This window comes from Corythoichthys intestinalis, chromosome 18, assembly GCF_030265065.1.
Source record: "Corythoichthys intestinalis isolate RoL2023-P3 chromosome 18, ASM3026506v1, whole genome shotgun sequence".
In the NCBI taxonomy this organism is placed as follows: domain Eukaryota; kingdom Metazoa; phylum Chordata; class Actinopteri; order Syngnathiformes; family Syngnathidae; genus Corythoichthys; species Corythoichthys intestinalis.
Window position 1 is genome coordinate 32,203,825 of NC_080412.1, and position 13,833 is coordinate 32,217,657.

At 41.9% G+C, this 13,833-nt stretch overlaps 1 protein-coding gene across 4 annotated transcripts in view; it reads right to left on the bottom strand.

Moving 5' to 3' along the window:
* Window positions 1-7,478, bottom strand: part of cpeb4b (cytoplasmic polyadenylation element binding protein 4b) — a 62,425-nt gene extending 54,947 nt beyond the window's left edge. For all 4 annotated transcript variants that reach the window (XM_057820340.1, XM_057820339.1, XM_057820338.1 and 1 more), the window contains exons 1-2: window positions 7,058-7,478; window positions 5,032-6,256 (exon numbers count right to left, since the gene is read on the bottom strand). In XM_057820340.1, the coding sequence (XP_057676323.1) occupies window positions 5,032-6,207 (1,176 nt within the window). In that variant the 5' untranslated portion in view covers window positions 6,208-6,256; window positions 7,058-7,478. The remainder of the gene's footprint in view (window positions 1-5,031; window positions 6,257-7,057) is intronic.
* Window positions 7,479-13,833: the final 6,355 nt, after the last annotated feature.

Sequence of the window (13,833 nt, forward strand, 5' to 3'; positions counted from 1 at the left end):
GCTACAAACTACGCCATATTGGTACAAACTTTGCCAACATTGCTACAAACTACGCCCACATAATGGTACAGTAGATATCACATGTATATAGAACTCGATGCGAAATTAAAAACTCGGCAGCATTAGCACATGCATAAATAAGTAGATGCGAAATGACACTCGCCGGCGTTAGTAAACAACCGCCATCTTAAATTAGTAGACTTCTCAGGAAGGCTCTGTTGTAGCGAACCTTCCGAGCAGACCTAATTTACTTTTTATCTATAATACTCCTAAATTCACAAAATCTTGACTTGACTTTATCTTTAAATGATGAAACGGTTAACTTGATACTGAAAAAGAAGTTTAATCAAGCCTGAGAGGATTTTTGTGCTAATTGTGATTTTTGTAACTAATGTACGAAACATTAAAAGCAACTAATAACTGGGGGGGTTGTGCATCAGTAATTGTTTTATAATCGAATCGTAGCGTCTGAATCGTAATCTTAATCGAATCGTGAGGTGCCCCAAGATTCCCACCTCTACTACAAAACAATTAATAAATAGAAAAACAAGCCATCTTCATACTGCTGCTGTACATTTATCACTAGAAGACGTCCAATCCATTTCAACTGGGAGGATGGTAGCGAATGAATCCCTCCCACTTCAAACGGGCTCTTCCCACTTCTATGGCCGTCAGTGGCAGCCAATGGCCAGGCGACGAGGTAAATGATCCTGGGCCATTTCAGGTCATTAAGTGTTGATCAACTTCCTGTTGATAAATGAATAGGCAGTGACTCAAAACTCAGCAGGAAATGACCTGTAAATGCCCTAAAATCAACTGAAAGTCACCTGTAAATGCCCCGAAAATCAGAAAGAGTGACTGTGAATGCTCTGGTTTCAAATGAATGAATGTTCAATCGCGCTTCCCAGTCTAAATGGATTGGGCATCGCCATCGAGCGCCATCAATGGCGGCCATAGAGTTAATTAGACACTATTATGTTGGACGATTTTGGTAGCAACTTGTTGGTTTCTTTGTTTTTAAAGATTAACACCTTTTTAAAACAATATCTTGATTCTCGGCACGAGCATATCGATAACCTTTTGGGATGCAAAGTATCACGATAGATCACCATTTCGATATTTTGTCACACCTCTAGTTAGAAGCCGATTACCGTAATTTCCCGTATATAACTCGCACTTTTTTGCCCAAAATCAACTTGTAAAATCATGGGTGCGCATTATACACGGGTACAGGGATGGAGAAAGAAATATATATATATATATATATACATATACATAGAAATAAATAAAGACAGATTTTCTTTATATTGACACGACCATGTTGTGTTGAAGAAAACATATGCGGCGATCCGTTGCCGACCATTACGGTACATGACGTCACCATTTTGGTTCGGTAATACTTCACTCTGATTGGTCGAATGATTTCTTCGGTCTTAAATTCTGCTTTTTTCACTCTTCATAAAGCACAGAATTTAGTTTCTTGAACTCATTCGAGTCAACGTTTATTGCTACTCAGCCACTCGGACCATAACAAACGTAACACATCACAGACTTCCTGTGTCCGCCAACTATATCTGTCCCTCGGGAAACTCAAACCCAAATAACAATAGTTCCTCTTGTTACAGTCTACAGCGATGCGCTCTTTCCAATTTCCGACTTCAGTCCTCACTTTTACTTTACTGTATCAATCCATGGAAGAAACAGTTATTCATCATGATGAAACGAGCAAGTTATACAACACCCTTTAAAAGAAAAGTCATATCTGTTTTGTTTTCTCCTGATTCTGTTAAGTTGGAGAAGTTGTCAAATCATTTTGTTACCGTACATATTGTCAGTTTACGGTAATGTTCTGCACTACCAATGTGCTATGCTTGTGCTGTTTCACCAGTCAGTAAAATAACATTTCTGTATCTGTACACGAGCTCTGTTTTCTTGTATTCTTCTATTTATTGGTGCTAAAATTAGGGTGCGCGTTATACACGGGTATAATAATTTCCTCTAGATTTTACAAGTAAATTTGGGGTGCACGTTATACACGGGTGCGCCTTATATTACGGTAGCTGTTTTCTTGTTCACTCCACTGCCAACAGCGATCCTGACCCTTCTTTGCATCATCTTGATAGATTTACTTACAACCTTGCATGTCTGAACTCCATCCCACAAATGTTTCATTCCACTGCTTTCAGTCGGTGGCCAACGTCAGCTACTACGCGGTGAAAACGGAGCAACAGAATAAGAAAAGGGTACAAATTTTCGGTGAATACCGCTGTTATGTTCTATAGTAGGAGTGGGAACCTCTTGGTACCTCACGTTACGATACGGTTTGCGATATAAAGCTCACAATAACGATGATTGACGATACGGCGATACAATGATTATCGATACATTGGTCAGGCAATAATAATTTGAGGATATTCTAAAACAAACTAATAAACAGAAAAATAAGCTTCTGCTGTGAACTGGAATGAGTTTATCACTGGTAGACGTCCAATCCATTTGAACTGGGAGGGTGGCAGCGAATGAACGAATCCCTCCCACTTCAAACGGATTGAACGTCTATGGCCGTCAGTAGCAGCCAATGCCAGCCAATGAGGTAATTTTGGGCCATTTAAGGTCATTTACCTGTTGATATTCAGTTACTTCCTGTTGATTTTGGGGTATTTTATGGGTCACTTCCTGTTCATTTTGTGTTACAGAACAGGAAGTGACCTAGCAATCACCCAAATGAATAGGCAGTGAGTCAAACTCAACAGGAAATTACCTGGAAACCCTAAAATGAACAGCAAGTGACCAATAAATGCCCTGAAAATTTGACAGAATGACTTTGAATGCTCTGGTTTCTAAATGGACTGGGTGTCGAGCACGGTCAAGGCAGCCTTAGACACTATTTTTAAAATGATATCTCGATTCTTGCAGGAGCATATCGATAACCTTTTGGGATACAAAGTATCACGATATATCACTATTTCGATATTTTGTCACACCCCTATTCTATAGTAACATTTGCGAGGACAGTTCATTCACTGCTACATATAAAATTAAATTTGAGTTACACCAGATGGTGGTCTTTAAGATCAATTAGTGTAGGCTGCTGGCTGCTAAGACAACAAAGGAAGTCAGTGCACACATTTCAAGAACATCAAATGATAATATTAATTTGAATCCCTCCAAATGCTTGACAAGTTGATTTCCATGCATGGAGTAAAAGAACACACAAATACATAAAGGGCACTGGGCGTGTACAGTACTTAGAGAGGTCATGAGGCCAAGCTGAGCCTATGGCAATAGTCATCCCTCAGCCCCCCGCCCCCTTCTGATGACCTATGCAATCAGTCTTCAGCCGGATCAATACAATGAATTTATCTTCATGCTTCCTTTTACCCAGTTCCCGTCTATCCCGTCAGGCCTTTTTGTACATGTGGTAACATAATTATTTGTGCGCACTGATCCCAGCTAGACAAATCACATGGAAAACGTCATGAGGCCATTTTGTCGGTTGCTTAATAGCAAGCACATCCTGGTTTATTAATAAAGAGGCAATCGAAGAAAATCATTAGGGTCCATTTCAGGGAATGAAATATGGATATCTTGTGATGTGACACAAAGCAGCTTCCACACCCGCAGAAATGCTATTCGTTGATGCAAATCAACAACTGCCATGTATAAAACCTTGCACATCTTTGCAACCTTCTCGCCATCGTTGATACCAGCCCCCGACTCCACCCAACGCCCCTTTGCTCGAATATATGGCACACTGCAACGTTGCAGTGACACAAGCACATTAGTCATCATCATCAGACACGCAGCAAACCAAGCACATGGGCAGAAATGTACTGATTTATAAGTTCACGCGTCGAAAGCAGAGGCTTGCTAATATGTATTCGCCTCCTACTCCTACCCTGACATACACAAACCCCGAGTAAAAATTGTGCCATTATCACCTTTAGAGTAATAAATTTGGAGTAACGAGCCAACTGCTGTTATTACGTTATACACGGTATATTTTGCACATACGTTGGTGGTAAATGTGAATAAAAAGGCATCAACACACTCACAGGAATCTATTGGTAGTGTAGAGGTTCACATAGCTGAGCCTAAGCCTGCTAGGATTAGCCTCCCAGCACATAACGCCACCCAGCAAAGCGGATGACTGAACATACAGTGTATACAGGGTGTCCTCAGTTTATGAAGTTCCGTTTCGACGCAACCAAAATATGTACACAAGTCGGAACCCACTAATAAGTTACCAATGTTGGTCACTAATACAGTAAATATTTGCAAGAAAAATATTGAATAACAATCAAATGAAAATCGTGGCAGTGTCACGATACACCTACTTGTGTCGTATTTGTATGCCACTGTGCAAACCTGTTTTTTTCCCCAAACTAAAAGGACACAATTAGAATTTCTTAAGGAAAACCATTTCAGACATTAAAATTGTGAATATGATGGAACATAAGCATGCCGCTTTGTACCACTGTATTTTTGTGTTGCGAAGCCAACTAGTTCACTACCCACCGTTCATGATCTCAAAATGTTATAATTAAAAAAAGTATTTGCATGGAAAACATTCTAAGGCATGAATATAAAACAATCCAGTGGAAAATAGTCCATTTCAGGGTGAACGGTGGGTAAGAATATCACTTGATGCATTGCAATACCCCGCCTTCATGATTCGATATCGATTCAGCAAATCCTGACTCAATTTACTTCCTGGCCAGTGAAAGACGGTGTCATCAACTTTAAAGTCTGACAGTTAGGATCATGGGCAGGAAAGTCTTTTAAAATTGTCAACAGTTTTGCTATTTGTGCATTTATGTTTCTTACCGAATCAGCATCCTTTTATCTTTAAATACTCAATTTACCATTTAAATCAATCTTGAATCAAATCAAATCACAACCCATACAAGCATAATTCAATTTCTAGGATTTTCACAAATTTTCAAACTAGTTCATAGGGTGACATTCGTACCCTCCTATGTAAAACCTGTTATAAACAAAGAAACCTCCTGTAATAATAGGATCACATACCTGGAAAGGGAAGATATTATCACTGCGGCCGACGCTGTCATCCATCCAAGATTTTGGATTGAAGCCGGCGGGACTGTTACGAGGGTACTTCTGGGACGCCACGTGGTTATTCAGAAAGGTCTTCTTCAGTGGTGAAATGGAGTTGATAGGCGTCATGCCACCGTTGAGGCCTCGGCGATAATCTCGGCCCTGAGATCCCCCCCATCCGCCGCCGCCGCTTCCGTAGCTGCCTCCTGGACTCCAGGAGGTGGATGAGCCCGGGGAGGGAGAGGGGCTCTGATAACTGCCCGGGCCCCAGGGGGATGGGGGTTTGCTCAGACTGTTGGACAAATGCTGCAACTGGTTGAAGGGCGGATTCCTATGCGGAAAGGGCGGAGGAGGGTGCGGGGAGGCGGGCGAGCGCCTGTGCTGCTGGTGTTGGCTATGTGGGTGCTGGAAGTGAGGGTGCGGCGGGGGAGCCGGGTGGTGCTGCGAAAGGGCGGCGGCCGGTCCTATCTGAGGGGAGAAGTTCCCGCCGAAGCCCGGGCTGACGTGGTGGGAGAAGTTCTGGAACAGCAGTGTGCCGTTGTTGGCCGACGCTGGGTTGAAGAAGCTGACGTCCTCGTTGATGATGGTCGAGGGAGCTGGCGGGATGGCCGCCGACCAGTTGTTGAAGCCGGTGAGCGATGACGAGGTGGTACTGGACTGGACCGGGCCCCCCAGACCGGATGTTTCCTGGTAATCAAAGCCCGTCAGAACAGGAGACTCGAGACGTATCTGCTTCTCCTTCCCGGTGCTGCCTTCAGGCGAGCAGTTGTCCGTCTTGCTGTCCTCCGACCGGCCTTTTTCCAGTTCTGAAATGATCCCGCCGCCACCGCCCTCCTGGTGACTCCCGGGGGACAGCTGCTTTTCTTGCGTTTCTTGCATTTCTTGTTGCTGCTGCGCTTTGGGCTTCTCCGACCCGCCCAGGATTTCGTCTTGCACGCTGCTGTGGGTGGCCGAGGCGGGGAAGAGCCAGGGAGAGCCTGCTGTGGTGCCATTCCCCGCAGCGGTGGTGCTGTTTATGAACGCGGCAGGGCTCTGCGACACATTTTGGTGGTGGTGTGGGGGCTGCAGATGCGGGTGGATTCGGACCGGGAACGCAGACTTGTTGCCAGTGTTGTTTTGAACTATGACTCCGAACCCGTAATCCCCCATTTGTTTGCTCCCCACACACACGCAAATAGTACCCCGTGATCTTTTGGTCCTGTTGAGAGAACACACAGACGGAATGGTGGTCATGGTGAGCAACCGCATATGCACAGATTCAGGGACTGGCACGAATAAACGGGATTTTCTTCTATTCAACCTGATTTATCCATTCAAATTATTCTATATTTGATAAAAACTCTCTCTCCAGTGATTCCATCCTAGAGCAACATACAATCTAGTAGAAGAGCTATGGGCAAAGCACACAGTTAACATTTGGCAAGCCCACACCACGCTAATTATAACCGCGTGACGTTGCCCAACTTGTCCACGGACAGCTGAGAAGCCGTCCCCCCCTCCCCAAACCAAACGTGTGCAAGCCATACGAGCCGTGATGTGACGAGGGTCGGGGGGACACAATCGCTATTTCGGAAACGTTTGGACTTGACGCAAAAAGCGACTGACACGCCATGGATATGTGCGCGGCGTGGGGCCAAAAAAAAGAAAAGAACACACGCACGACGTGACGTGTAAAAGAGTAATAGACGTGGGGGAGAATGTTCCACAATACACACACACAGAAAAAAAAACACGACCTTGTTTGACAGCTGTCAAGAGTCTGTGCTCTTTCATCAGCGAGGGCAATCACGCGACCATTCACGCAATACGCACCATAAAGACTTGCGTTGTGCTGTTTTTATTTATTATTAAGACAAAAAGAAAAGAGTGAGGCGAATGGTAACCGGTAAAAACTAGTTAGCCAAGTGGCTAATATCGGTTACTAGCAATGGCAAGCTAGCCTTTAACTGTTAGCACAAGCCGCTAGCTGGCTAATATTAAAGGTCTTTTTTTTCTTCACCTTGCGATCACCACCTCCGACCCCGGCGACGTCTTTGTCGGAAACCTTCCGTCGGCTTGACTGCAAGCTGGTGTCCTTGAAAGGATGTCTTGAGGCCGGCGGAGGCGATTTAATAGCTCGAGTCGTACAGTGCAGTCGGTCAGCTTTTTTTCTCTCCTCCCTTCTCTTGACGTGTCCTGGCTGTTCAATGACACCGCTTTGCCTCGAATGTGGACCGTGTCATCCGAAGGGGCTTCGCTGAACCTTGGCAACGCGTCAAACAGGCTCGGGTGCGGGATACGTAGCAAGCCTTATTCGGTCGGTTTCATTTTATGCTTCAGTATTTTGATCCTGCCCGAGTCCTTGTATGTATGTGTGTAAGTGAGCTTTGGCTTGCCCCCCTTCTCCTGAAGCCGACCGTGGCCGAATGACAGTGAGGGATCAGCCGAAACACACTTCCGCTTCAAGCCCCGCCTCCTTCTTGAGGCCGCGCCCAAACGAGCCACACCTCGTCGTTTGATTGGCGGTGACACCGGCATCTGAGCACTGAACACGCCCACCGCAGGAACAATACAGCCATGATGCTCAAAGGAGGACACTCATCAGATGGAAGTATTCTTTTCTCAGCGTTAGGGGTCTTCAAATAATAGAGAGCATATCTTTAGACTTGACAGTCATTTTGACAAATATCAATGTACTGTATTTCATTACTGTCTTTGCATTCTCGATTGAAAGCAATCTGCATTTTTACCCGATATGTGCCAGATTTTTTTTTTTTTTTAATTAGTATTCATCTTGTGTTTCAGGGAGTATACTTTTACAAAAAAAAAAAAAACTTTTTTCCGGATCCAATTTTGGGAGGACTTTCCTAACTACCGTAATTTCCGGACTATAAGGCGCACCTGACTACAAGCCCCCACCCACCAAATTTGACACGAAAACGGCATTTGCTCATAGATAAGCCACAGCTGTCCTCACTGTATTAAGCAATATTTACACCAAAATATATTAACCGGTAACACAATATTTGACAGCGGCATCATAGGACTGTCATAAGACCAAATGAACCACCATTCATTGCTTCAAGAAGCTTCATTAGGCCATCACTGCTCCCTTAGGGGAGACAGTCAACCTCTGCTGTCAACACTGTTGTGATCCAACATGCCTCCTAACATGCATTGAAGCGCTACAAATGTAAATAATGATCAAAATTCATGATCTGTGCTAATTATTTCTTCAGTTACTGTTCTAGTTCTTTCATTAGGTGCTGGTTATTGTATTTGGTAACACTTTATTTGAAAGTGCCACAATAAAACTGCCATAAGACCATCATTATTATGATATGACTATGCTATGAGCATTATTAAATGCTTATGACAGATGTCATTTTGTGTCATCCGGCAAATTATTTCAATTTCGAATGGATGGAGTTAGTAAAATAATTCATAATGTCATTAATCCCAATGATAGTGTCATGTCATAATAGCGTACCGCACAAATTTTTAGACCGTGACGTCGCCACCGTAACGCGGAAGTGGTTCATAAAAGACACGCCCTTGCATACAATCTATGTTATTTCTGCTTGTTTTCTCCGGTAATCTTTCAAAAAAAGAACATGCCGATCAAACACTGCTGCTATGGAACCTGTAGAAACGACCCTAAACAGCTGTCCTTGCTGTATCATGGGATTTATTTACACAAAAAGATATTAACCGGTAACACTTTATTTGACAGCGGCATCATAAGACTGTCATAAGACCAGTGTTGTTAATAATGGCGTTAGAGTATAATGGCGTTACTAATGGTGTTATTTTTTTCCAGTAGTGAGTAATCTAAATAATTACTTTTCTCATCTTTGCAATGCCGTTACCGTTACTGAGGATGTAAAGGCGTGCGTTACTATACATTACTACGTTGGTTGAATGACGCGAGAAAAGTGAGAGACGCAGACTCACGGAGAAAGCAGAGTGGGAGTGGGGAGGAGAAAAGAGAGTTGTAACGCCGTTGCAAACGCGATACCCTGGGTGGCTCCCATAAGACCTGACTGTCTCCCATAAGACCTGACTGTAGCCGATAGCCTACAAACTACGCCCACATGATGCTACGATAGATATCACATGTATAGAGAACTAGATGCGAAATGATAGACTGGCAGAGTTAGAATTGGCATTAGTAAACAGCCACCATCTTAAAGCAGTAGACTATTCAGGAAGGCTCTGTTGTAGCCAGCCTTCCTAGCGAACCTAAGTAACTTTTTATCTAAAATACTTCGACAAAATCTTGACTTCAATGTATCTTTAAATGATGAAACAGTTTTAAAACTTTCACATGTGCAAAAAAAGACAGAAGGGAACTAATGTAATAACGGGAGCAATTTTAACAACTAACGGTTGATACACAACATTAAATGACTAAAGCTAAGTTTACTATATAGTTATCGCAATATCCGCGATACCCCGTGTCTAGGTAAGTCAAGGGCGTAGGTTTGCTCTCAACATTGGTAGGGATGATATAACAGCATAACCTGCATGTACACTTTTTGCAGGGGACGAGACATTTATAAGACCAAACAGACTGGGTGAACGAGGGTCAAGGCTACATTTCTCACCAATATATGAACCTTATTAATTGATAGGCTAAATGATCAATGCAAAATAAGTCTGTATTGACTTATACTAACTTTCATGTGTATTGGTTCAGGTGATACACCGTTCGATTCAAACAGTTGTTTTCAAAAACTACTAAAGAAACACTTTGAAAACCTCCAGAATAAATGTCTGTATTTTATTAGCAAATTTAAATTGCAAAATTTGAACACAAATTATATTAACATACACAAGAAATACAAACTTGTTAATCAGCAGCAATTAACTATCTATAAGAGGGTAATCCTTCATTCACTACATTTCTTACAGCTTAATTAACATTGACAGTAGAAAAATTACAGGGGGATATTTCTCTCAGCGCAGCTTCCTTCTGGAGTTCGAGAAATTCACACAGATTAATGTTATGCTAACTCTGATGAAGGTCGGACTTTCATTAGCAAAATTAGTGGTGTGTTCCCCACCTCCTCAACATTGATGTCTTTTTACATTATTTACAGTGGCTGCTGCTGCTGGTGGAAAAAACTTCTAATATCCCGTTTCTTCAAAGGGGGTGGAGGAGGCAGCACGTTGTCGACATGTATTTCTGTCAGGGCTGTGTGAGTGTGAGTGTCGGGGGCGGGTCAAGTCATCAGCCAATCAAACGTGCGTTTGAGGGGAAAAAATGGACTGGCACATTCAGCAATTAAAAAGGGGTCAATGTAAGTAATGAAAGTACTGTAATTCACTTAATAATGGTCGGGTCGATTCTATCCTTACAACATATGGGAAGATAAGCTAAATGACCTATATAACTGAAGCCATTATATAATGCAAATAAGGTTGCTTAAAAGTTGGTGGGGACAATTTCAGCATCCTGAAAAGTTGGTAGTGTTATGTCCCTACCGTCCCTATGCAAACCTACGCCCTTGAGATAAGTTTACGGTAAAGAATTACCAATTGTATGACCTATGTTGTTTTTTTTTGTGGGGGGGGGGTGTTTTGTTTTTTGGGGGGAATGAAAAAAAAAACATGAAAAGTAACACAAATTACTTTGCCAAGTAAGTAATTACTCTTAAATTCAGGTAACCGAGTTACTAACTCAATTACTTTTTGGGAAAAGTAATTTGTAACTAGGGATGGGAATTGATAGGATTTTTACCATTCCGATTCCATTATCGATATTGCTTAACGATTCGATTCTTTATCGATTCTCTTATCGATTCTAATTTGGGGGAAAAGAACAAACGTTTTGATTGGCATCGAGTTTGTTTAATCAGAAGTCACAACCTTACAAACTCACAACGAGATCAAAAAAGGCCCAAAGCCTCAATGTTAACTGTGGCAATAAGTGGCAAATACACAAGAATGTGTAACATTTTACTGAAACATTTATCTAATAGAAATAAAAAATATTGGTATATATTGACAGATAGGTTTTTGTTCTGCCTTTGGCAATATGTGTTAAAGCAGGGGTCCCCAAACTTTTTCCTGTGAGGGCCACATAACTTTTCCCTTCTCTGATGAGGGGCCGGGGTCAGTTTGTTACAGAAAAAGTGTGACGATTGCAGAAGTGCATAAATGTGAAAAATTATTGTTTTTCAGAAAGCCACAATCAAATAACCCTTCCTGGATTCTTTATAATAATAATAATAATTAATAATAAAAACACTATTAATTAAATAGATAATAACCAAATAACCCTCTCTGAATTCTTCAAGGAAAAGGCCAGAAAATAAATAACACGATTGAGCAAAAAAAAAAAAAAAAAAAAATTGGCCGGAGCAAATGTGGAGGCGGGCCGTATTTGGGCCGCGGGCCGCAGTTTGAGGACTACTTGAGCGCGCATACACCCAAAGAAGAAATGCCGCATCCAAGTGAGTGAGAGAGGGAAACACTTCTACGAGCCTACGTTCTTTGTTAATGTTAATATCTACAGAGGCAACGCCTGTATGTATCATCTTTTGTGTTGTTGTTGTTGTATTTCCACCCGCGATCGGACACTTAAATCCAGTTGTGTAGTGGTTTGAACGATGTGCTAATGCTAGCGAACGAATGCTAACCATACAGCTAATCATCGCTGATTTACGTTGATGCAAACCTGTTTGTTATTGGGGACGAAATTGATTTGTTTCATTTCTATTCTTAGTTTCACTCTTCAAGTGATGGTTGAATAAAGGCAGCAAATTATACCAACGTCTTCTGCATCGTCATTTGGGAGTTTAGCTAGCTGTATAACCGGGACTTTTATTTTTTTATTTTTTTTATAGCCAGGACTGAGCCTTAGCCTCTCTGTGGGGATAGCGCAATCGTATTCCCTCCCGATGCAGTTATCTCCACCTTGCAATGACTGCAAGACGCTTTGTTGTAATTTTTCCTCGTGAAGACACACTTTTGAGCGTTTGAACCTACCTGCTGTCATTGTTATGTTTATGGCTGCAATGCTCGTGCTTACCAGTCGTAACCTTTCATTTTCACACTCTTTCCTGGTGAAGTGTAATCAAACTTTGGAGCGAGTGGTTCTTGGCGCCATGCTAGTTTGATGCGTCTGGACAACAACACACGTCACGACGCAATACGCGTCTTTAGGAATTGTTAAAGGGATCGTTAAGGCTTTTTCATTGTGATGTCGAGGCCTCGAAACACTCGGAACCGGTTCCGAATTGGAATCGGATTTCGATTCCCATCCCTATTTGTAACTGTAATTAATTATTGTTTTAAAGTAAGATTAACAACACTGGTTTCAGGGAATATACTTTTACAATCAAAACACCCTTTTTTCAGCTCCAGTTTTGGGGGTACTTCTCTAACCTTGCTGATTTCAGTTTGGCCACACAGGGAGCTTTTGTTTGCATTGAATCAGAATTTTACTATGGATTAAAAGTATAGTGTACCTCTACATACGAGGATAATTTGTTCCAGTCGAAATGGTCGTATGTCGAGCATGATTTTCTTATAAAAATACATTATAATTCCATTAATTCGTTCCACAGCCCGAAAACCAACACTAAATTCTTAATAAATACTGCTGATACTATTGCAAATAGCAATTACACAGAGCAAAAAAAATTGATTATGAATAAAAAATAGGAATAATAATAGCACTGATAATAATAATAATAACTGTAATAATGTAACAAATCAGTTTCTAATGTGGCGAATGTGTTTTGCGTGGTGTACTTGAACCTACCTGGCTGACTTGACAGTGAGATAGGACTGTTTACTCAGGGCCGGCCCAACCTATACGCAGACTATGCAGCTGCGTAGGGCCCCTGACCACTAGGGAGCCCAGATAGAGGGCAATCTGGCAATTGTTTGATTTATATTCTATTTTGTTTACTACAGTTTGCTTTATTTGACTTTTGTGAGTTTTGATACTTGATTACAAGCTTAAAAAAATAAAAGTTCTTCCTTCGTTCTTTCCTCTTTTAGAAAAAGGTTTGGCGTTATCTACTGTAAGTACTGACAATCATTTGGGGTGAGAAGTTTGAAGAATGCAGTGCAACAAAATATGATTAATATACAAAATATGGACATATAGGTTGGATTGCATGTATGGGTTTCACAGTACACTGTGACAAAATGGTGGCCCAAAAATATGGGCCCCTTGGCATTATTTTGCTTAGGGCCCCCAAATGGCCTGTGTTTACTCTCACTCTTCATGTTCAGCTGCGGCGGACAGTAGGTGTGTTGTGTTGCACAAGTTGATGGAATAAAAGATTAGAAACCTGACAAAGGTGGCGATTACTTTAGCGATGTTACCACAAAAATAATTGTCACCTTAACTTATAAAGACTGACGAACGGAGGTTGGAGGAAGACCGTCGAGATCGTAGACATTCTACGGCTGTATTGTCAAGCCAGTTCACGCACGTGCACACCACACTCATATTTTTCTATCATTTTCATCTTCATTTCAATGGTAAGCATCACCTTTTTCTTTTTTTCACCACCTGCACTAACATTCTTGGAACCCATGTTGATTTCTCTCACAAGAAAATCCGCAGTGGAAAACAAAGAAATTGTGGCGCGATCATAAATCGTCATATTTCGAGCATGTAGTCGAGATGTAGAAACAAATGGCGAGTCAAATTTTACGTCGGATGTCGAAAAGATCGTGTGTCGAAGCGATCGTATGTCGAGGTAGCGCTGGACAAGACCCAGACAGCAACATTTTACTCCGAAAGGGACCTGACTAATTTTAAAACATATGCAT